The following is a 24,408-nucleotide window of genomic DNA, read 5'->3' on the forward strand; positions in this document are numbered from 1 at the left end:
TTGTCCTTTCTTTTCCCTGTGGGCTGGGCACTTGTGCCATCGGTGAGGTTTTCATTGTGGCTGTTGTAACCTAAGAAACCAGGAGGTGGAACCAGGAATTGTTAGGGACTGCAAGCCAGGGGCGTCACTTTGCCTTTACGTGGCAGGGACGACACTACGCACTCAGCACATTGCCCCAGGCATGTGTGCACGGCCCAACAATTTGTCATCGAACAGCGGTGAGCACTTGGATGAAATCAAACTGACTCCTCATACGCAACTCATTCATTATAGAGATGACATCTTGGGCCAGGGCAGCAATGAGGAGGAAGTGCAACAAGTCCTTGAATTAGTTGTGGATCATAGGAAACAGAAAGACTGGGAAATTAACCCTACCAAAATTCAAGTGAAATTTTTGGGAATTCAGTGGCAATGTGAGCATCAGGAAATCTTCCCCAAAGCCCAGCAGAAAATGTTAGAGTTTGCCGTGCCACAAAATAAAAAGGAGGCACCAAGATTTATTGGATTATTCGTCTTTTGGAGACAACATATTCTGCATCTGAGACAAATCTCAACCCCTCTGCATAAAGTAACCAGGGGAAATAGGGAATTGGAATGGGGGAGTGAGCAGCAGGCTGCCTTTGAATTAGCCAAAGAGGCTATTAGCCAAAAAGGCCTTTAGATCTATGGCCTATGCAAAAGGGAGAAGTTGAGTTAAATGTACCTGTAAATGGGTCACATGCTGATGGGAGCCTCTGGCAGAAACAGGGAAAGAAAAAGGTTCCCCCGGGGTTTTGGGGGAGGAAGTTGCCAGAAGCAGGAAACAACTACACACCTTTTGAGAAACAGTTATTGGCATGTTATTGGGCACTGATGGAAACAGAACAACTTACCATAGGGTATGAAGTGGCTCTTCATCCGGAAATTCCTATTGTGCAGTGGGTCAGAAGGTCCCCAAAAGCCCATTGGATTGGGCACGCTCCGGAGTGTGGTACTGTAAAGTGGAAGTGGTATATTCGGGATAGGGCCAAGGTGGGAATGGGGCGGATAGCCACTCTTCATGAGCCAGTAGCAGCTGCCCCCGGGAGGGACCAAGAGGTGAGTGCCAACTTCACAGCTGAGAGGGAATCTCCAGGGAAGTGGGAAAAGCCTTCAGATCAACTAACGCCACAGGAAAAAGAACATGCTTGGTTTACGGATGGGTCAGCTGAATATATAGGAGGGAAAAGGTTTTGGAAAGCAGTAGCTGACCATCCTCATTCAGAAAAGTTTTTAGAAATGACCGGAGAAGGGAAAAGCAGTCAATATGCTGAATTCTATGCAATTGATATGGCTTTAAAACAAGAAGATCTAGGAGAATGCCTTTCCTATACTGCTTCTTGGTCGGTAGCTAAATGGGTTCGCTCCGTGGCTACCGACATGGGTAGGCAGAGCCTGGAAAATCTACTCCAAAGAGGTCTGGGGAAAGGAACTGTGGAGTGACCTTTGGGAAATGGTACAAAGAACTGATGTGACTGTGATTCATGTTGATGCCCATAGTGACACAGACACTTTAGAGCTACTTTATAACTCTGTTGCAGGCAACCGGGCAAAGATTTCCAAGCAAGACCAGAGTTCCCTCCAAAGGCGGATCACGAAGGCCTGGCAAAATGTGCACACCAAAAATGTGTGCACCTTGGACAAAAAGCCCCTTACAGGTGGGCTCAAGAGCGTGGCATTGCCATGTCACTCGATATGAGTAGAACTAGAATTGCTCACTGCCCCGTGTGCCAACATATGTACAAATGCCCGGTGCCAAACATTGTAAAAGGACAGCTGGGGAGAGGAAAATTGCCCGGACCAACTTGGCAAATGGATTACATTGGACCTTTACCCCAGGACCGAGGGTGTAAATATATCTGCCATAGACACATATCCTGGGTATTTGGTTGCCCATCCTTGTGAGAAGGCCACTCAGCATAGCACCATCTGTACTATAGACACAGTAATTCTGTATTACGGAATGCCATTACCGAGTCAAACAGATAATGGGTCTCATTTCCAGAACAAATTCATTCAGCAGTACGCTGAGCAGAAAAACATTCAGTGGGGTTTTCACACACCATATTATCCCCAAGCTGTGGGATTATCTGAGCAAATGAATGGGCTATTGAAAGAGCAGTGGAGAAACCTGGGAGATGGACACCTGTCCTGGTGGAGAACCCATCTCACTGATGCACTGCACATCCTTAACAATAGGCCCATCAGGGACATGGACACAAAGTCAGGGGACGGCGCTCAGAGTCAAAGTATATCATGATTTGGTCAGAGAAACATGGTCTCTTGACACCTCCCTAAGTAAGGGAAGCTCCCAAAGATGGGGACATGATGAACGGCCACCTGAGAGAGTTCTACAACATTATGGACCGGCTCCATGGAGCCCTCGCCAATTGGTGCCAGGGGCCAGAGAACCTGCCTATCATCTGAATTGGATAAGAAGACTGCAAGCTGTCTCAGAGATAATAACTAACCAGAGATCTGCCGCCCCTGACCTTATGGCCGACCAATCCACGCAAACGCGGAATGCGATTTTCCAGCATCGCGGGGTTTTAGACTACCGGCAGAAGAAGGAGGAGTTTGCAGGAAAGAAAATGAATCCAACTGTCGCTTACAAATTGATGACAATGGAAAAGTAGGAAAACAGACAACTCGGGAGATGAGAAAATTAGCCCATGTACCAACCCAGACATGGGAATGTTGGGAACCAGATATATTCTTGTGGCTGCCAGGGAGTCTGTGGCTCAAAGGGGCCCTTTCTCCTTTCCCTTTGTGCAGCTGCTACCTTCTTCTTTATTCCTTGTTTCATTCCTTGTATTGTACCACTCATCCAGCACAGAGTACAGGGAAGGCAGCTCGCAGCTACACCTCAAGATCAACCAACCCTATGTGCAACAACTGCAGAGGCCGTCTGACAGCCGTGATTCATCCTGTAAGTCAGAGGAGCGACTGATGTGCTGAGGCCTGAGCAGCAGGCCTCAGCCGGAGCTGACCTACAAGATGAACCCTGGCCAATCTGTGACTAACACCCTCAGTATTATTTAGCTAAAAACAGATGACAAAGATGCTTATGCTAGCCATTTAACGCCAAATGGGCTGCTTTAGAAACTTTCCCATAACCGTGTACAGTTATCTGCAAGAAATGGATAATTTAAGAAACTTTCCCCAGCTGACATGAATAAAGGTTTGTTTGCAGGGTGTTTGAGGGGAAACCCTCCCAGGCAAGGCCTGGGCACTGGCCAAGCTGTGGCCCCTGCTGGTTGCAAAGTGTGCCATCAGACCCAGGTGTTTCCGGACTAAAAACACAATCAAGTCACTTGGACTTCCTGATTTGGGCCTATAAAAGCTGGAGCCATGTTAGGGGCAAATTTGGAGGCCTCACATACGGGTAGATGCACCCATAGGATTCTCCCAATTGACGGGAAGGGTTCTCCAGATCCTTGCTGCGAAACGGGGCTCCCCAACGACTGCAGATCTGGATGATGGTAAGGTATTTAGGCAGTTGGTGATGCATCTTTCTAAATCACTCTCCTTTCTCTTGGATAGTAATAATTAGGTGCATTACCTTGCTTATTTTTGCTTGTTGCTAAATCCAAGCCCCTAGTTTTACTGAATGTATCGTTTTACATTTGAGGTTCCTTAATTTCACAGTAAAATAAGAGCATTCTTTCCAGTGCTGTCTGTGTCCTTTAAATCGCCTCTGCCCCTTGGCAGAACAACAGGAGGCCCCTGAGGGGCTGGGGTGGTGGGAAGGCCCGAGGAAGTGGCTGTCAGAGGCCATAAGCAGCCTCCAGGCAGCCGCCTCGTTCCTGCCGCCCGGCTGCTCTGGCGCTTCCCCGAAGCATCTCCCAGGCCTGCGGCAGAAGCCCTCAAGGCCGGGCCTCAGCAGGAGGGTGGGGAGCACCCCGAGGTGCCGAGGCTGGGCTGGCTGGGGACAAGGAGGGCGGGGGGGCCCTGCTGGGGCACGGCCCCTGGCTGCTGCCAAGAAGGGGCGGTGGGCAGAGGCAGGGCTGGCGGCCAGCCCGGGCCCCCGCGGCTGCCCAGGCCACGGGGCTGTGACCGAGGCCCCCCTGGCACAGAGCTCTGGGCCCGCACAGCTGCTGCCACCATGGGGAGGGCGGCGATGTCTCCTCGAGCAGGGCTGCCGAGTCGCTGCTGCCGAAACAGCTCTGGACGCCACAGAAACAGCACCAGAGCGTGCACAGGAACAGCAGGAGCCCCAGTGCCGGCACCAGCTCAACAAGGCATCCGCACCAGCCGGGACGCCAAACGGGGCCATACTGTGGGCACAGCTGCACGTGGCTTGGCAAAAGGCTCCAGCAGAATTGGCCACAATGGCTTCCTCTTGCCTTGCCGGCCTCACAGCGACGCTTGGCAGCTTCAGCTGCAGCCTGTGCCCCTGACTGACTTCAGTGGCCGTGCTTGAGGGCAGACTCGCCTTCCACAGTCAGGCGTCCCAAGGCAGCGGCATTGGTGCCATCGTGAGAGAGAGACTCTGATGGGACACAAGCCCTGCACTGCAGGTGCCATCCCTCTCCTGCATGCAGGCCCCTTAAAGACACGTACATGAGCTTCCAAATGAAATCCTGGACTTGTTTGGAACAAAGGAAGATGCAGCTGGCACTAAAGAAAAGCAGGGAGTGCTGGCAGACGTTCGGGGGCGGAGGGAAGCACTTTGCTGTGTGCAGAGGAGATGGCCCGGTTCACAAGCTCAGGCTTTGCTGCCAGAGGATCCTGCTTTGCTCTTGCTGGAGGCCATTCCCTACCAGTGCATGGCCCTCCATTGTTCCTGCATCACGACTGCTGGACCTGTGTGTCCCGAGTCCATGTGACAGCAGAAAAGGGTGGGACCTGTGTGCTTCCAGCGCCTGTCTTGGCTGCTCCTTCAGGGTGCTGGCACCATCATCAGAGACACAGAACAGCTTCTCCTCCCACAGCTATCCCTATCCTCTGCACTTCCCCAGGTGTCTCCCTTGATGTTCCCTGGGGAACCTCCCTGTTTGTGGCCGTCCATTGCCCTGCTCAGCAGGGACGCAGTTGTGTTTGGACGTGAGCTGCCACAGCCAGACACACAGCAACAGGAATGTTGAATATCAGAGGCTGGGACAATTCTTTCATTTCCAGAACGCAAGAAAGACAGAAAAGCACAAGGAAATGTCACAGTGTCTCTGTAGAATCTCTTTGCCCTGTGAAACTCAGCACCTGATGCTGTTCTGGTGCTACTGCTAATCCCTTCCATGAAAAAATTCACTCCAGGAAGGAGCAACATCTCCTGTCGGATACCAAGTGCTGCCCCCAGTCACTCCAGGTGCTCCTGCCAACAGCCCCCTGTAGGAAGGAGCACAGACCCCAATGCACCTTGGCTTTGGCTGCCCTCTGGCAGAGAAGCCCCCGGGGGCACAGGTCTCTGGGGCAGGAGATGGGCACCAGCGCTGCCAGGGCTCGGGGGCGGCAGGTCTGCTTCGGAGGGGACTCTGCCACCCCTGCTGATTTCAGCGCTCCCCGGGCCCCAGGGGTCAGAGCAGCATTCGCGCCCTGGCCCACACGTTCCTTGTCTGTGTCACAGCCCCGGCTTTAGGATGGCCACCGGCCGGGACGTGTCCCAAGGAGGCCGTGCCAGCTTCTGTGGAAGACCCCGAGCCCTTCCCGCGGCGGCTGCGGCGGCAGCCGTGGGGGCTCCTGGTGCTGCCCTGAGCCCGCAGAGCAGGGGAGCGTTTGCTTATGGCTGGAGCCGATGCTAAAGTTCCTGTTGGGCTGCCTTAGACACTTGGGGCAAGGCATTCCTTCCAACCTGGGCCACTTGGGGTGGGCTGGGGGCGGCCCCAGGGCAGGTGGGGTGTGTGCAAGGGCCCTTTGTGACGCGGCGCAGCACGGTCACCGTGGGATGGAACGGGACAGGGTGTCCCAGGGCCCTTTGTGACACGTGCTGACATTGGGGCTGGCAGCGAAGCGGCCACGCCACAGTGCTCGGAGCACGCGACGGGACAGGACGGGACAGAGCGGTGCCGTGAGGAGCCCCTGCACAGCGCACTCGTTCCTCGCTGACCCGGAGCTTTTCCGAGGCGTTATTCCTGCAGGTGACCTCGAGGCCAGACCACAGGACTTGGTGACCTGTGGCCTTCTCGAGGCTTCTCTTTTGCAGGTGACCTCGAGGGCAGACCGTGGGACTTGGTGCCCCGGAGCTTTTCCGAGGCATCTCCCATCCCTGTGGCCGGTGCCCTCAAGGCCAGACCGTTGGCTTTGCTGACCACAATCCTTGACGAGGAGTCTCCTGTCCTTGTGGCAAGAGCCCTCTGAGACCAGAGTGCAGGACTTGCTGTCCTGTAGCCTTCCTGAGGCTTCTCTGCTGCTGGTGCCTTCAAGGCACAAGTGCAGGACTTGTTCACTCAGAGCTTTCCCCAGGCATCTCTCTTGAAGGTGCCCTCGAGGCCAGACTGTGGCATGGCGGGCAGATTCCGTGGCCTGTTCAAAGTGTTCAGGGGGAAAAAAGGCCCTGCAGCTGCCCCAGCACAACAGCCCGAAGAGCTGGAGCAGTTCCAGCCACAGCAGGATGGTGAGTGACAGAGCTGGGCCACAGGGCTGATGGCAGCAGCCAGCTTGGTGCCTCCCATCCCATCCCATCCCATCCCATCCCATCCCATCCCATCCCATCCCATCCCATCCCATCCCATCCCATCCCATCCCATCCCTGGAGAACAGGCCCATGGATAGGACGGAAGACGGGCCAGGCCAGACCCCCCGCAGCAGCCGTGCTCCATCCCCTGGGCATCCCGGGGCTGTCCCTGCCTGGGGAGCGCAGGGCTGGGCTGCGTTCTCCGGCCTCTCCCGCAGCCCCTCAGCTCTGGCTGCGCTCCCTCTTTGCCAGATGCAGCCCTGGACCGGACACAAGAGCAGGACCGTGCCCACGGCCACTTCCGGAGAAGAACAGCGCAGGTACCTGCAGCCATCCCCACCTGGGCTGGGCCTGCTGTCGCTGCTCAGCCGAGCACCGCGCCTGGAGCACCCCTTGGAACATCCCTCTCTTCCCTGTCCTCTGTTCTCCTGCAGATGTTCCGGAAGTTCATCCGCATTCGGCGTGGAAAGACCAGCACCACAGCAACTGAGGGCACAGCTGAGCCTGACTCTGGGCTGACCGAGCTCCAGGCAGAGCCTGGTGTCAGCACAGATTCACCTGAGTGCTCAGAAGACTCTGACAGTCCCATGAATGATCACACGGCGAAGACTCTCATGGCAGGGACTGAGGACATGGGAGGGACTGAGGATATGGCAGTGACAAAGGACATGGCAGGGACTGAGGACATGGGAGGGACTGAGGATATGGCAGTGACTGAGGACATGGCAGTGACTGAGGATATGGGAGGGACTGAGGATATGGCAGTGACAAAGGACATGGCAGGGACTGCGGACATGGGAGGGACTGAGGATATGGCAGTGACAAAGGACATGGCAGGGACTGAGGACATGGGAGGGACTGAGGATATGGCAGTGACTGAGGACATGGCAGTGACTGAGGATATGGCAGGGACTGAGGATATGGCAGTGACAAAGGACATGGCAGGGACTGAGGACATGGGAGGGACTGAGGATATGGCAGTGACAAAGGACATGGCAGGGACTGAGGACATGGGAGGGACTGAGGATATGGCAGTGACAAAGGACATGGCAGGGACTGAGGACGTGGCAGGGACTGAGGACATGGCCATCACAAACACCGACACCAGAGAGACTCAGGGCATCGCAAATCCTGACACCACGCCCACTCCCACTGGGATTCATGCTCCCGAACTGGATTTTTTTGAAGAGAGTGCTGTTTCTCCTCAGCAGCAGGTAAGCAGCCTGGGGCCAGGGCTGGACACTCCAAGGATCGTGTGCCCCCTCAAGCCACGGCTTCTGGGCCCCCTCAGCTTTTGAGACCAGAGCAGTGAGTTGAGAAGGGAAGCATTTCTTGGGGGCGGCTGGGGAAGTTGCTCCCTTGGACAGTGCTCCGAGTCTTCCCCATGCCTCCTCCAGGTGCCAGCCATGGTGAGGAACATTCACCAGAGACTCGGGTTCCATGTCACTGTGGATGCCAGGCTGCCCATTAACCTTCTGAGGCTGGCTGAAGAGCACCCCGCTGATGTGGTGCTGACCCTCCTGCGCTGTGCCCCATCGTGCGACAGGTACGGGGCCCAGCTGCCTTGAGAGCTCAGGGCTCACCAGCCCTTAGGGCCCATTGCCCTGTGCCGCCTGTCCTATGGGGTCTGCCAGACAGGCGGAGAGCTCCAGGACCCTCGGGCCCCTCTGTTTCCTGAGCCTGCTGCCATGCTCCCTCCCTGCCCCTCAGGGCACCGGGGCTCTGTCACCTGGGCCCCCACAGCTGCACAGGGCATGGTACTGTGACTGAGACGCCCCTGACTCAGAGCTCTGATCCCACAGAGCTGCCACAATGATGTGGAGACTCATAGGCTTGTCAGCCAGCACACTGGAGAAGGTGCTGCCAACACTGCTCTGTGTGATGGAGGACTGGCCTCTGCACAGCATGTCCACCTCTGATGGGGACGACACACCTGTCCTTGCCCTGGCTGTGAGTTTCTGGAACTGGCCTTTGTTCACCCCCAAGCTGCCGCTCCAGCAGCTCTCCATCCTCTCCCTGCCTCAGGCGCTGGGTGAAACCTGGGCTAGGGGCAGGCTCAGGGGGGCATCAGTCCTGGTGCTCCCCCTGCGTCTCCCCTCGGGCCCTGCCACATGGACAGCTCGGCACTGAGCGCTGTCTCGGGCTGCTTCTTTTGCAGGCAACTCTGGCGCTGTGGGTGATTGTCCAGGTGCCTCGGTGCCACGAGGCAATGAACCTTTACTCCTCCCGCATCTTTGTGGCTCTGCTCTCCCATGTTGTCATCACCACACAGCAGACGCCAGAGGAAGTTGATCACTTCTGGAGAGCGTGCCGGGAGGAACACGGCCTTCCCACCAACCCCAACAGGTCCCAGTCCTCCTGTCCTTCCCATGCCCTTGTGGCCAGCACCAGTGCTCCCAGTGTGACCTGGGCTTTGCTCTGCACACAGGTTTGCAGTGCAGGCCATGAAGGCTCTGCTCTGTCAACTGCGCTGTGACAATGAGGTGGTGGCTGTGGAGCGCAAGCGTGGCTGGGACACGCTGCTGTGTGCTGACACCCAGCACTATGCAGTGGGTCTGCTGGCCAGGTGAGACCCCCTTCTCCCCACTGCCCCCGGCACTTGTGCCCTGTGCCCGAGGTGCCCCACATCGTCCTTGTGGCCATGGGCCAGAGGGCCTGGTCAATGAGGGATGGCCAAGGGCACTGGAAAAGGCTGGAGAAGGGTGCTCAGGAGCAGCCACCTCCCAGAGCACCCACATCCCCTGCAGGGATGCTGGGGAAAGACCAGACCTCTGTGAGTCAGTCCTGGGAGATGTTTGCCCCTCACATCAGGGTCTTGGTGCGTTTTTTCCTCTGCCAGAGAGATGCGCCAGATCTTGATGCCTTTGTGTTCCCGCATCACACTCCACCTGCTCAGGCTGCTCAGCAGGGAGGAGCCACGCTGGGATCTGCCCTTCCTGGCATTCCTTGTGGAGGTGAGCCTGACGGCCAGCGCTGCCTCGCTGAGCTGCCTCCCGCCTCTCTGCCCTCTCGTAGCTGCAGCTGCCTGGGACGGTGCCCACGCCCTGCGCTGCTGCCTGGGCCCAGCCCTGGGCGGTTCCGGGCTCCTGCCGGCCGGCTCCCCTGTCACTGCCCTGTGCCTTTCAGGTCCTCGAGTGCCTGGACTTGAGGGAATGCGGTGACAGTGTCCTGGAGATGATGTCCAGGTACCTGCTGAGCGAGTGCAGGCAGAGATGTCGCCTGGCACTCAGAGGCCTCGTGGTGCTCAGCAAGGATCCTGCGATGGTGAGAAGGCGGCAGCGGCTGAAGCTGCGCTGGGGAAAGCAGTCACATGGGCTTGGCTGGGCTTCAGGAGCTGAGGCAGCTGCTCCCAGCTCTCCTGCCTCCCGGCTCAGCTGCCCCAGTGCTTCGGGACAGGCCTTTGGCCTCCGGGCCCTGCGGCAGCAGGGTGGGCTTGCAGGGCCAGGGTGGTGTAGGCAGTGCAGCCGTTCATGGCTTCACAGCACAGCCTTGTGTTCCACACAGGCCAGAAGGATGGGCAGCCTGTCCCAACGGCTGGTGGAGCTGCTGGATGATGCAGACGGAGAGGTGGTCAGGATGTCCCTCTCTGTGTTCATGAATGTGCTGGAGAACAAAGACATCCTGGTATCCAGCACCACCGCCCCGAAACTGGCTGAGGCGCTCCTGCCACTCTTTGCAAATGTAAGGCTCTGTGCCCCAGCCATAGGCACTGGGTGCTGCCCAGAAATGCTGTGCCTTTTGCATTTTCAGGCTTTTGCCTAGGTGGGCCTGGAGTAGTTTGATGCCTTTTCCTGGTCTTAAAATCAAGAGTCAAACACGCTTAGAAGGGAGAAAGGGCTTTTACCTCTGTATTTATTATAAGGATCCTTAGGTGCACCACGCCCACGTGGAATGGGCCGAAATGCGCCCCGCAATGCACACACACGATAGATTGGGTATAACATTATAGATCTTACTAATTAGCAGATCTATCAAAGATTCCCCAATGAGAGCCTCAAGTGAGCCCCCTCCCCAAGGAACCTTCCCCCTCGATGGTCCTATCTTAGTTGACAAAATGTGTTCTGGAGAGGACCTTGGTGTCTGGCGTTTCTAAGATGTTTAGTCTCCTAGCTTAACAAAATAAGTCTAAGAATGTAGGCTAAAAAACACTAAGAATACAAAAAGCTATAAAAAGGTATATAAACAGGGTATGAAAGAAAAGGCAAAAAACTCATCATGGCATCAAGTTGGTTTCCTTTCCTCCAGGACAACAGCCATGTGCAGCTGCTCTCCATTCACCTCTTCTCCAAGGTGATGGAGTTGGTAGTGGAGGAGGGAAAAAAGCCCCTGAAGACGATTGTGAACCAGAGCCTTTACCCACTTTTAATCTATGGGGATGATGAGAACTGGCGTGTGGCAAAGGTAAGGTTTTGTGGGATGCTGCTGCATCCCTGCGAGGGGGCTCGGCTGCCTCCAGCCCTGGCGCCTCCCGGGCTGCAGCCTCCTCCCAGCCTTGGCACAGGGACACGAGTCCTGTGCCCTGGGCCGTGGTGCCATCTCTGGGTCTCTGCTGCTCTCCAGGCTTCTCGCGAAACACTGATTTGTGCAGCCAAGTTCCTGAAGAGGACAGATCTCGAGCAGCTGCTGAAGAAGGACCAGAGGTTGAAGTTTGCCGAGTGCCTGGTAAGGACTGCCTGGAAGCCCAAGCTGAGCCTGGAGAAGCCCCCTGCCCCTGGTGCCCAGTGTGGGGTTGGCTGCGGTGCTGCACCAGGAGCGCCAGCCTGCGCCCCACACGCCGCTCCCTTGCCTGGGCTCTTCTCCAGGCTCCTGTGGCCCCGAGCCGGCTGCCGATGGAGCCCCGGCCCCGCTGGGCTGTGGCGCGGGGCGGCACCGCGGCTCCCCGGGCAGCAGCCGGCCCTCGGCCCCCTCCAGAGCCCGGCGCCAGCGGCTGCTGGCCGGGCCTCGGGGCCGTGCGGGCAGGGGAGGCCAGGGCTGGGCGCAGAGAGCCCGGCCAAGGGCTGAGCCCGCGCCAACCCTTCCCTCCTGGCGCTCTCTGCAGCTGGCAGCGGACAGGAGCCGAGCGGCCGAGCGCCTGCACCAGGCCCTGCCGTTCGTGGGCAGCCCACAGGAGTCCCTGCGGGAGGCGGCCGCCAGGTTCATGGGTGAGCCACGAGCCCGGGGCCCCTCCCCGCCCCGCCGCAGCTCGGCCCCAGCCCCGGCTGCTGCCCCGGCAGCGGCATCCGGGCCCGGGGCCGTGCAGCCCCGCCTGCCCTCGGGGCCGCTGCCGCCCTCTCGCAGCCGTGCCCTCGGGCGTCAGGATGCGGCACGGGCCCGGGCTGAGCCCTGCCGGGGCAGGAGAGCGAGTGGCCACGGGGCTGGCAGCGCCGCTGCGAGGGAGCTGTGCCGCGGGGCCGTGACCGCCTCTGTGCTCCCAGCGACTGCCAGGGTGCTCTTGAGGGGGCAGAAGGAAGAGCTCCAGGTCCTCAGTGAGGGTGAGTGAGGGCAGCGGGCTGTCAGCAGGGGCTGGCGGGGGCGAGCTGCAATGCCTGGCTCGGGAGCTGCAATCCCTGCCCTGGCTGTGGGGGCTTTGCTCCATGTGTGGACTCGGGGTGACGTGGGCAGAGCACAGAGAGATTTCAGGGACACGGTGGGGAGCTCCATGGCCAGCACCTTCTGGCTGATCTCCTTGGCCCCTGCTGTCTTCTGGCCATGGCAGGAGCTGGGTGAGATGGCCCTGGCAGGAAGGTCTGCTTGGATTCCCGCAGATCCAGGCTCTGACCGTGGCTCTGTTCCTGTCTCTTCCAGCCCTTCAAGCCCTGAGGAGAGATGACAGCCCTTCCCAGACAAACATCGTAGTTCAGGAAATATTCAACAAAAGAGCTGCAGAACTACGTTCATCTGCTGGCTCAGAACCAGAGTCCCTTTAAGACCTCCAGATATCCTGCAAGATGAGACCATCTGGAGACAGAGTAGAGCAGCTGGACCTCCAGGCACAGCTGATGCTGGTCACAGCTGAGCCTGTGGAAAGCTCCCATAGCTCCTGCCCTCCCTCCCTTTTGACAGCTCCATCCCTCCAGCCCTCAGACCCTGCCCATCCCCTTTTTTCCTCCCAGCTCATCCCCTTCGCTTCGCCTCCTATTAATAAACAGTTTGGCTTCTTCACTTGATCTGCATCTCTGTGGTGCTGAAGCGGCGCAAAACCTGAGCCCTGGGACACACAGGCCTCTCCTGCCGCTCTCTTCCGTGCTATTACTGCAACCCTAGGGTATATCACAATGTCCCTCAGCCGTAGGGAGGAGGAGAGAAGATCCAGCAGGCAGGAATTGTGCAGCAAGATTGATTTATTTAATTATTTTACAAACTCTTTCATAAACTTTTTTCTTCATAGTCTAATTGGACAAAGGATCAGCCACCCCTTGGGGTGATTGGCTAAAATCCTAAAGCATCCATTGTCAAAATATTTTTCTACTGTACTATAAACAAGACTTTTCAAGGCTGCAGGTGTTTGGTTGTTTACATAACTCTGCTGCCTCTTCTGTGAGAGAGAAAAGTCTCTCACGGGCTTAGAAAATAGCAAGAAAATCCTTGCTAGCAGCATTTTTGTATCCACACCATGCCATATTTTATGCAGAGACACAGAGGAACGAGGGCAGCTCAGGCTGGAAAGGTCCCTGTCCTGAAGGTCCAGTTCCACAACACTGTGGAGTCAGAGGTCTTGCTGAGCACCCCAAAGGCCCTGGATTTTAGAACAGCCAACAGGAGTATGCTCCGGAGGCAGCTGTGAGGGATTCCGTGGCAAGCCTCCACAGAGGGCAAAGGAGCTTGGAATGCTGGAAGCTTTCAAGAGCAGCTTCCTGAAAGCACAGCAGTGCTCCATCCCTGCACGGGATCAGGGAGAGGGCAGAACCAGAGACCATCCGGGCTTAACAGTGGCCTCTGGGTGTGCCTACGAGCAAACGAAGCAGCAGCACAGTGGCCGAGACTCGGACGCGCGACCATCCCGGTGTCCGGAGCGCTGTCAGGCAGTGTTGGGATCCTGGGGGCGGTTCTGGTCTCCACAAGTGTGGAATTGCAGCCCCTGCTGATGCCTTGAGAGGCCACCTAAAAACAGAGGCTAGACCAGAATAAGGGAATAAAGGTAGGTATTTATTTGAAAGGCCTTCAAAGGTACATCCAGGGTAGCCAGAGGCTACTGCCAAGAGGGACCCCAAGATGGACAACAGGTCACGAGTTCTTCACAGTTTTGTAAGTTTGGTTCATTTGCATATGTGCCAGTTTGGCCAAATTTAGAAATATATCCTCTGAGAGAAGGCACAACCACCCCTCCCCTGAACCTGGTTCAGGAAAAAATAAGTTTTCCTCAAAGGAAAGTGAAGGAGATAAAAACTATTTCTTTAACGAACACACGGGAAAAGGAAAATAATGCTAAATAATACAATCTTTCAGTGTGGAGGAAAAACCTGAGAAAATGTTAGAGTCCTTCCTTTGGTCTCCTCGGAGCTGGGGCTTGGGCCAGGGCCAGGCCCTCTGTGCTCGGTGGCAAGTCCTCCCAATGTGCTCTGATATTGAAGCAGTCCATCAGAAAAGGGAGAAAATCCAAAATTCCAGGGAATGAAAAAAAAATCAGCTCTCAGTCTCCCTTTGGAGAAAAAGAAGCTGAAGAACTGGCCAAAAGCTGACCAGGGAAGCAGCAAGCTGGGTGCCTCCTCCCTCCCCTGCTGCAGCTGGGAAAAAGAAAGTCCCTATCTCTGTGTGACCTTGAACAAGCTGCAAACTGCTTTGAAAAAGTTTTGCTCAGTTTTTCCTTCCCCCTCTCAGGCTCAGTTTAGAGGCACAGAAAGGCACAAAGTTAATTTCTGGGCATAGGGCAGTGATATGGGATACACATCACAAAGTCACCCCAAGACATTCCACCCCTTATCCCATATCACTGGCTCAATGCCCAAACTAAGATATTCTAACTCTACACACACACATCAATACATATACATATACATATACATATACATATACATATACATATACATATACATATACATATACACAGCTATGTACGAACAGTGACAGTGACAATCAGCAAGCAGTGGTACCCAGGCATTCCACATTACAGATGGTTTTCACACGACAATCAGATCTCCCTGTGGTACACAATGTGGTGTTCCATCTTTCTGCATTACCCACCACGTGCAACCAGGTCCCTGAGCAAAGACAACCCCACGGGTGGGTTTGTCTGTACTCGAGGCAGAATTTATCCACACAGTCTTTCCTAACAGACCTCTGACATGCACTACTGGGACCTTATCTCCATCTGTTGTATGCAGGGATTCAGATTGGGCTGGACCAGCTCTCTTGGTGGAACCTGGGGTGTTAACTAACCAGGTGGCCTTTGCCAGATGCTGCTCCAAATTTTTGAAAGTTCCCCCACTCAGTGCCTTCAAGGTGGTTTTCAACAATCCATGGCACTGTTCCACTTTGCCTGCAGCTGGTGCATGGTAAGGGATGTGGTACACCCACTCAATGCCATGTTCTCTAGCCCAGGTGTTAATAAGGCTGTGTTTAAAATGAGTCCCATTGTCAGATTCAATTCTCTCAGGGGTGCCATGCCTCCAAAGGACTTGCTTTTCCAGGCCCAGGATGGTGTTCCGGGCTGTAGCGTGAGGCACAGGGTAGGTCTCCAGCCATCCTGTGGTGGCTTCTACCATTGTGAGCACATGGCGCTTGCCTTGGCGGGTTTGAGGCAGTGTGATGTAATCAATCTGCCAGGCCTCCCCATACTTGTATTTGGACCATCGCCCACCGTACCACAGGGGCTTCACCCGCTTGGCCTGCTTGATCGCAGCGCATGTCTCACAGTCATGGATCACCTGGGAGATACTGTCCATGGTTAGATCCACCCCTCGGTCTCGTGCCCACTTATAGGTGGCATCTCTGCCCTGATGGCCTGAGGCATCATGGGCCCATTGAGCTAGGAACAACTCTCCTTTACGTTTCCAATCTGAATCTATCTGTGACACTTCTATCTTTGCAGCCTGATCTACCTGCCTGTTGTTTTGGTGTTCCTCATTAGCCCTACTCTTGGGGACATGGGCATCTACATGGCGGACTTTCACAACCAGCTTTCTTACTCGGGCAGCGATGTCTTTCCACTCTTCAGCAGCCCAGATTGGTTTTCCCCTACGCAGCCAATTAGCTTTTTCCCACTTTTCTAACCATCCCCACAGAACATTGGCTACCATCCATGAATCAGTGTAGAGGTAGAGCTTTGGCCACTTCTCTCTTTCAGCAATGTCCAGGGCTAGTTGAACAGCTTTGAGTTCAGCGAATTGGCTTGATCCACCTTCTCCTTCAGTAGCTTCTGCAACCCGTCGTGTGGGACTCCATACGGCTGCTTTTCACTTTCGTTTCATCCCTACGATGCGACAAGAACCGTCGGTGAAGAGAGCGTAGCGTGTGTCTTCTGATGGCAGTTGGTTGTACGGTGGAGCTTCTTCAGCACGTGTCACTTGTTCTTGTTCATCAGCGAGACCAAAGTTTTCACCTTCTGGCCAGTTTGTGATTATTTCCAAAATTCCAGGGCGATTCAGTTTTCCGATACAGGCGCGCGCTGTGTGATGAGAGCAATCCATTTGCTCCATGTGGCATTGGTGGCGTGGTGGGTAGAGGGAACCTCTGCTTTGAACATCCACCCCAGCACCGGTAGTCGGGGTGCCAGGAGGAGTTGTGCCTCTGTGCCGATTACCTCTGAGGCGGCTTGGACTCCTTCATAGGCTGCCAAGATTTCCTTCTCTGTGGGAGTGTAGTTGGCTTCAGACCCTCTGTAGCTTCGGCTCCAAAATCCCAGTGGTCGACCTCGAGTCTCACCAGACACCTTCTGCCAAAGGCTCCAGGACAGACCATGGCTCCCAGCTGCAGAGTAGAGCACGTTCTTCACTTTGGGTCCTGTCCTGACTGGGCCAAGGGCTATGGCATGAGCGATTTCCTGCTTGATTTGGGCAAAAGCTTGTTGCTGTTCGGGGCCCCAGTGGAAATTGTTCTTCTTGCAGGTAACCAGGTAAAGAGGACTCACAATCTGGCTGTACTGAGGAATATGCATCCTCCAAAAGCCTATGGCACCTAGGAAAGCTTGTGTTTCCTTCTTGTTGGTCAGTGGAGACATTGCTTTGATCTTATTGACAACCTCAGTGGGAATCTGACGCCGTCCATCTTGCCACTTCACTCCCAGGAACTGGGCTTAATGAATATGGAACAGTTTAAGAGAGTCCTTAAGTCCACAGGAAAATGAATGGAGGGCGCCTCTGGCAATATTGCCAAGCGCCCCAGCGCTGTGATTTGCCTTTGTTCGACTAATAAATGTTCAATATTAGATTGCTAAAAAATTCAGCTTTTGTAGTCATTTTCTTCTGAGAGAGAATAAAGAGAGAAAGAGAGAGAGGGGAAATGAGAGAGACAATAAGAAGAAAGAGAATAGAGTGAGAGTAAAGATAGAGAGAATAAAGACAAACATTGCTGCTAAGGAACGTCCGTGCAGCCCCAAACGCCTTCGCACACCGGCCCCAGTGTCCGTGCTCGGGGCTTGATTTACCAAGATGTGAATATCGATCTCATATCGATATCCAGCTGAGACAGACAAAAGCTCTCTAACAGTTTAGAGTTAGAAAGTGAATGTTTGATTGGCGCCGGACAGCGGCGTGGAACAGCTTCCTAATGCGCAGTGCCCAGGTATGAACGGTTACAGAGTTCATTTAGCCACAAAAGTGATGAATATCCAAACTACAAATACATATTTCTAACAGTGACCCCTCCCATTCTCCGCTTCGTATGGAAATGAGCTTTAATGGCATTAAGCATGCGCAGTGCGTGCTCTGAATTGAGTCGCTGCTCTCGAATTGGGTCGGTGGTCCCAGACAGATGAAGTAAGCTCATCTCCCTCACTTGGACCTTTTTTGCCTTTCTGAACTTTAACAATCTTAATTACGTTAGTGACCTCCCAATTTCCTCTTGCCTGACTTTTGAATAGGTTCCCACAGAGGGAGGAAATTGGGAATTGTCCTTGTTCCCTACACCAACTGATCAATATTTCTGTTCCTCGTTCTAAGCACAGCTAAACAAACACAGAAATGACAGAGCATCAATTATTCCGTAATCAATTACTGACATCTTAAAAAGCATTTCAAATCTAGCTCTCCTAACTATTTTAATTAACTCTAGTCCAGCTCAAATTCTTTCTTATTCTAACTCATTTCAACCCAGCTAGCCTATAACTAAAATCTTTCTGTTTCTTTTAAATCTATGTTTCAGGGTGTCACCATGGCCACGGGGCTGCCCCAGGGCAGAAATCCCCTGTGGAGATACCGGGACCGACTGTGGGAGATGGGACGCCAAACACACCGGCTTTAGTCTCTTTGGGATGAAGAAGTGAGTTTTTCAGTCTGTTTGGGATAGAAAACTACTTCTGATTGCATCAGCCTGTTATACATGGGGTTTAAAAAGCATAACAAATACTAAAAAGGAATAACGATAAATAGCTGTGGTTCAAAAGGCATAAAGGAATTAGGAGGAACATATCTACTGACAGAGGATTTAATAAAAAGTATACTGTAAAAAAATAATCTGCAATGTTGTCAGTGGGTGTTCTTAGTTTTTTAAAAAATTTTGTATTTCTCATTTCCACTGATCTGCTTTGTTTTGCAACCATTGAAGCTAAAATGAGCAACATCAGGACCAAATCAACAGCTGGGTGCAAAGCCTCAGAATGAATGTGGAGCTAATGGAGGATTCCCGTGCTTTAGACACGTGTGTGCACAGGTGCAGAAAAGCATCGCTCCTTTTGGAGGCTGCATTACAGCACACGGGTGGTAAAATCAGATTGACTCCTGTTTTCACAGGCTTCCCGGGCATCACTTACCAAGGATCTCCTCAAGCCCAGTGAGTGAGCGAGGACAGATCAAGGGTGGTTCTGGATAATCTATTTTCACTCCAATTTTCCAACTCCTCCCACTGGTTTGAAGTGCCAGTGTTCATTGTTGGAGCCAGCACAGTGGAAAGGAGCAGCACAGCTGAACAGAGAAAGCGACTTTTGCCCTCAGAGTAGAGCAAGCAGGAAGGCACACGGCTTGCACACATGAAGGTCTCTTGTCCATTCCAAGAAAAAGGCATCCACCAAAAGCAAAGATTTGTTGGATTCAGTGTAACAATACAGCGATTTCAGGGAAACATTGAAAGGAATGTGATGAATGTGTCTCTGCAAACAGACCCTGTGAATCTGCTGGTAGGCGGGGCCAGGGACTTGTAGGTAGGGAAGTGACAGAAGAAACTATCAGCTCGAGAGTCTTCCTGATGCAGAGTGAAGTAGAACCTGAAACCAGAATCAGCATCCATTGAGCACCTCGGAACCAGCATCAGACCTGGATCCCCCCAGCTCCCAGCACCCAGCCCTGGATCCCCCCAGCTCCCATCATCCAGTCCTGGATCCCCCCAGCTCCCATCATCCAGCCCTGGATCCCCCCAGCTCCCATCACCCAGCCCTGGATCCCCCCAGCTCCCATCACCCAGCCCTGGATCCCCCCAGTTCCCATCATCCAGCCCTGGATCCCCCCAGCTCTCAGCATCCAGCCCTGGACCTGCCCAGCCCCCTCACCCAGCTCTGGAACCACCAGCCCTCAGCTCCCAAGCCTGGACCCCCAGCTCCCATTCACCCGTCTGTGCCCCCCAGATTTCTTCTGCAGCCCCCCCGTGAGAGTGGGGGGTGGGGGCCGAGTGCTGGTGCCCCCCTGCCTGCAGCAGATCCAGCGGTGAGGGGAGTTCGGGGGTCCCTCAGCATTTGGGCTCCCCCGGGATTTGGGGTGAACCCCCGGGCCCCCCAGGATCTCCCTGAACACGCTGACGCTGCCCGTGCACAGCGAGAAGGTTCATACCCGGCACGGGGTCCCCAGCTCTGTCACCGGCATCGCCCAGGTACCCCAAAACCTCCCGGGAATCCCCAACACCCCCCCGGGGAACCCCAACCTTTCCTGGGACCCCAAAAATATCCCCGGGACCCTCCAAAAACTCCCCAGGATGCAAAGCCCCATACAGACCCCCCAAAACCCTCTCAGGACACCAAAATTCCCACGGGACCTCCCAACACCCCCCGGACCCCCTTGAGAAGGTTTATAACTGGCACAGGGTCCCCATCTCCATCACCGGCAGGGACTCCAAAACAGCCTTGGGACACACAAATATTCCCACCGGGATCACCCAAACCCCCACTTTGGGACTCCTGAAAACCCCCCTCGGGAACCCACAAAACCACCGGGACCCACAAAACCCCCCAGGAGCCCCTCGCGAATGTTCAGCCCCAGCATGGGGTCCCCATCGCCATCATCGGCACCACCCAGGTACCCCCAAACCCTGCCGGTACCCCCAAACCTCGCTGGGACCCCCAAACCCTCCCGGGACCCCCAAACCCCGACCCGGGGCTCCGCTGCCGGAATCAACGGGAATGGTGTTGCCCTTTTAACGGGAGTTATAGTGGGCACCGACTTTCCCGGGGCATCTTAAAGCGCCGATGGCAGAGCGAACCCCAAAATTTCACCCGGGGGGCCTCTCCCGTTTGCTGCACTCGGGGGAGCCCCGAACGGCGACGGGTCCTGGGCTGAGCCCCCCACTCAGCCGGGGGTGGCGAAGGAACGGGGAGGGCTGGGACGGGGTTTGGGGGTGCTGGGGTTAACTGGGGGACCCCAGTGGAACCCCTTTCCCGCTGTCCCACCTCCCCGGATCCCCCCTCTCCCACCCCTTTCCCATTGTTGCCCCAAACCTCCGCTGCCCCAGCTCGCCCTGGGCTGACCCAGCCCTTTCCCATCGTGGCCCGGCCCGGCCCCGCTGCCCCGAGAGCTCCCGGGCCGCGGCCGCAGCGACGGAGGAAGGGCAGGAGGAGGAGGAGGCGGGACAGAGGAGGAGGAAGAGGAGGGCCGGGGGGAAGAAGGAGGAGGCGGAGCAGGCGGAGGAGGCTCCACGTGCGGGCAGCGCTCTCTGCATCCGCAGCCGCTCGGGCCGGGAGCATCGCCCGCCCCGCATCCCGCAGGTGCCCGGGGAGGGGGAGCTCGGCCCAAACATCCCGGGCGGTGCTTTTGGAGGGGGGAGGGATATTTGGAGCTCGCAGGAAATCTATTTGGGGCTCGCTGTTTCATCCTCTCTGTCGGGGCGGGCGGCGCGATGTTTGGAGCTTGCGGCACTCCAAAGGCGAGCCGCAGATGCCCCTCGGGCGGATATCGGGGGGTCCCGGGCGGTGTTTTTGGGGGTCCCGGTGGCGGTGGCGGCAGAGCCCCGGCGGGGGCGGGGGGATGCGGGTCCCCCCGCGGTGGGGGTTGGGCTTCCCGGGCCGGGCCCTCCGAGCTCTGCCGGGGCCCCGTGGGGACGGCGCGGGGCCGGGGGGGGCGGGGGGACACCGGTTTTGGGGACCCCCGGGAGAGCCGCGGCTTCCCTAAGCGGAAGAGGAGAGAGGAGAGCCCCAGAAGCCCAAAGCGGGGACCCCGAGAGGGGGGACCCCTGGGATTGGCGGGACCGCGGCGGGGGGGTCTGGGGGCTGCAGGGGCGGCACGGCCGGGAAGTGGGCTCGGGGGTCCCGGGGCCGGGAAAGGGGCTCGGGGGTCCCGGGGCTGGGAAAGGGGCTCGGGGGTCCCGGGGTCGGGAAGGGCTGCTCCCAGTATGAGCCCAGTTCCCTCCCCGAGTGGTTCCAGTTTCCTCATCAGTCCCAGTATGAGCCCAGTATGATCCCAGTATGATCCTGGTCACTTCCCCTCACTCCCTGTTGCTCCCAGTATGAACCCAGTCACTCCCAGTCACCGCCCATTATGATGCAATTTGCCCCCAGCACAGTCTCAGTTGCTCCCAGTTCCTCCCACTTTTGTCCAGTGTGTTCCCAGTTCTCCCAGTTGCCCCAGCATAGTCCCAGTCACTCCCAGTATGATGCCAGACTCTCCCAGCAGGGCCCCAGTCACTCACAATTGCTCCCAGTTGCCCCCAGCACATTCCCAGTCACACCCAGTGTGGTCCCAGTCAGCACCCACATGGTCTCAGACACTCCCAGTATATCCCAGTTGCCCTGACCATTCTCGTGGTCATTCCCAGGCACTCCCAGTTACCTCAGCAGGGATCAGTTGCCCCCAGATTTATCCCAGCCCCTGCCAGTACATCCCAGTTGTCACCAGCATGCATCCTATCATTCCCAGTTCCTCCCAGTGCATCCCCAGTAGGCTCTCAGCATGGGCCTGGTAGCTCCCAGTAACCCCCATTGACACCCGCTATAATCCCAGCAAGGCCCCCGTCACTCCCAGTATGATGCCAGTGGCCCCCAGGGTGTTCCCAGTTGCTCCCTGTCAATGCCAGCATGAGCCCAGTAGCCTCCAGTATGATCCCCATGACTCCCTGTCTCTCCCAGTATATCCCAGTCACCCCCAGCATGCTCCCAGTCACTCCCATTTCTTCCCAGCTGCATTCAGCACAATTCCAGTTGCTCACAGCCACTCCCAGTCAATCCCAGTATGATTCCAGTCACCCTCAGTATGATCCCCGTCTCCCCCAGCATGGACCCACTGTGATTCCAGTATGATCCCAGTTGCCCCCAGCATAGTTCCAGTTGTTCCCAGTTCCTCCCAGTATGATCCCAGTTGCCCCTAGAATAGTCCCAGTCATGCCCAGTTTCCCCCAGCATAGATCCAGTTGCTCCCAGGTGCCCCCAGCATGGTCTCATTTCCCCCCAGCATGATCCCAGCTGTTCCCAGTGTGATTCCAGTCACCCCCAGTATGGTTACAGACACTCCCAGTATATCCCAGTTGCCCTCAGCATGTTTGTAGTCATTGCCAGGCACTCCCAGTTGCCCCAGTAAGGTTCCAGTTACCGCAGAATGATCCCAGTCTTTCCCAGTTACTTCCAGGGTCCTCTAGCATGATCCCAGTTTCTGTCAGTTTCCCAAAGTATGGTCCCAGTTGCTCCCAGTATGATCCCAGCTGTGGCCCCAGTTGTGGCCTCAGTTGTGGTCTCAGTGCCCTCAGCATGGTTCCAGTACCTTCCAGTTGATCCCAGTTGCTCCCAATGTGTCCACATTTTCCTCCCAACATGGGCCCAGCAGCTCCCAGCAACCCCCAGCATGGTTCCATTCACACCTGCTGTAATTCCAGTGCCTCCCAGTATGGCCCCAGTAGGACCCGTAGTTACTTCCAGTATGGTCCAGTCACTTCCAGTATGGTCCCAGTGTCCCCAAATGTGATCCCAACTGCTCCCTCTCAATGCCAGTATGATCCCAGTCACCCCCAGCATGGTTACAGTCACTCCCAGTATGACCCCAGTCACTCCCAGATACTCCCAGTATTATTCCAGTCATGCCCAGAGTGACTCCCTGTCACTCCCAGTGTGGGCCCAGTTGCTCCCAGTATGAATCCAGTCACTCCCAGTTACTCCAAATACAAACCCATTTGCTCTCAGCACGGTCTCTGTTGCTCCCAGTCACCTCCAGTATGGTTCCAGTCATGTCCAGCACCTTTCCAGTCCCTCCCAGTCTGATTCCAGTATGGTCGCAGTCATCCTCAGACACTCCCAGTATCATCCCAGTCAGTTCCATTAGGATCCCAGTATGACCCCAGCATGGGCACAGCTGCTCCCATTATCTCCCAGTGTGGTTCCAGTTGAACCCAGTTGCCCCCAGTTCAGACCCAGTCACTCCCCACATGAGGTTGAGCGCTCCCTCCCCCCACCCGTGGGATCATCGCCCCCCATTCCGCAGGTGCCCGGGGAGGGGGAGCTTGGCCCAGATATCCCGGGGGGGTTCCCTGGGTTGTGTTTTTTTGGGGGGGATGTTTGGAGAATGAAGAACTCCAAAGCTGAGCAGAAAATGCCCCTTGTGAGGACATTGGGGGTCCCCAGGAGGTGTTTCTGGGGGTCCCGGTGGCGGTGCCAGCAGAGCCCTGGCAGCGGGCAGGGGGACGTGGGGTACGGCCCGTGGTGGGAGCTGGGTCTGCCCGAGTCAGGCACGGCCACCTCCAGCCCGGAGCCAGGAGGGGGAACCTCGGGACCCCCAGAGTGGGACGAGCAGAGAGGGGCAGTACCGGGACCAGGGGAGCCCCAGCAGTCTGGAGGAGCGACCCCCTGTGAGCCCCAGGGCCCCAAAGTGGGGAGCCCCAAAAGGGGGGAGCACCACTATTTGCGGGACCCTCAACAGCCGGGAGAAGGGGAGGGGGGACTCCTTGGACCCCCTGCACCCCGAAGCAGAGAATAAGGGGAGAAGGGACCTGGGGACCCCATAACCCCCAGCATCCCTAAGTGGGGAGACCAAAGCAGGGAGCTTTTGGATTCCTGGACTCTCAGCAGTCTGGGGAGGTTGGAGACCAAGTAGAGAGGGGGACCCCAATAAAAGAGGGACCCCCAGCAGCTGGGACAGGGGGGAACCCCCAAACACCAAAGGGGAGAGACCAGAGACAGGGAACTCCTGAGAGGCTTTTTCAGAGCAGATTTTTATGGACACAGTGCCCAGTGACTTCTAGAGATGGACTTGGGCAGAGGGATCTTACACTCAACACCCTTGTTTCACCCCAAATCAGGATTTCCCATTCCCAACCCTTGGCCAGATGGAGGAGGAGGCTGTGAGGAAGAGGAAGATGCCCCGGGAGCCCCAGGCAGGTGAGGAGGAAGTCAGTGCCCCTTTCCCCTCTCTCCTGCTCCATCTCCCAGCCCAGCATCGCCCCCGGCTGCAGGACAACCCCGCTGCCGACGCCGTCCTGCCGGGGACGGACTGGGGGGATCTCCTTCCCCTTCCCTGTGGCACGGA

The 24,408-nt window shown here is 56.1% G+C and overlaps 1 protein-coding gene across 1 annotated transcript; it reads left to right on the top strand.

The window, feature by feature from the left end:
- Positions 1-6,456: 6,456 nt before the first annotated feature.
- On the top strand, positions 6,457-12,756 carry LOC138102329 (maestro heat-like repeat-containing protein family member 7). Its single transcript, XM_069000019.1, has 16 exons — positions 6,457-6,568; positions 6,881-6,948; positions 7,063-7,245; positions 7,690-7,842; positions 8,026-8,174; positions 8,431-8,578; positions 8,787-8,974; positions 9,057-9,194; positions 9,468-9,582; positions 9,755-9,892; positions 10,133-10,309; positions 10,874-11,029; positions 11,189-11,290; positions 11,667-11,769; positions 12,043-12,099; positions 12,413-12,756. The coding sequence occupies exons 1-16, from the start codon at positions 6,457-6,459 to the stop codon at positions 12,532-12,534; spliced, it is 2,109 nt and encodes a 702-aa protein (XP_068856120.1). The 3' UTR covers positions 12,535-12,756.
- The last annotated feature ends 11,652 nt before the right edge of the window (positions 12,757-24,408 follow it).

This window comes from Aphelocoma coerulescens, unplaced genomic scaffold, assembly GCF_041296385.1.
Source record: "Aphelocoma coerulescens isolate FSJ_1873_10779 unplaced genomic scaffold, UR_Acoe_1.0 HiC_scaffold_70, whole genome shotgun sequence".
Lineage (NCBI taxonomy): Eukaryota > Metazoa > Chordata > Aves > Passeriformes > Corvidae > Aphelocoma > Aphelocoma coerulescens.

What these genes read in the sequence shown, in the direction of transcription:
- LOC138102329 (XM_069000019.1), top strand. Translation starts at nt 6,457, where the DNA reads ATGGCGGGCAGATTCCGTGGCCTGTTCAAAGTGTTCAGGGGGAAAAAA. An exon ending in TCAGCAAGGATCCTGCGATG is followed by an intron (nt 9,893 to 10,132) that starts GTGAGAAGGCGG and finishes TGTTCCACACAG; the next exon opens with GCCAGAAGGATGGGCAGCCT. An exon ending in TCCTGCCACTCTTTGCAAAT is followed by an intron (nt 10,310 to 10,873) that starts GTAAGGCTCTGT and finishes CCTTTCCTCCAG; the next exon opens with GACAACAGCCATGTGCAGCT.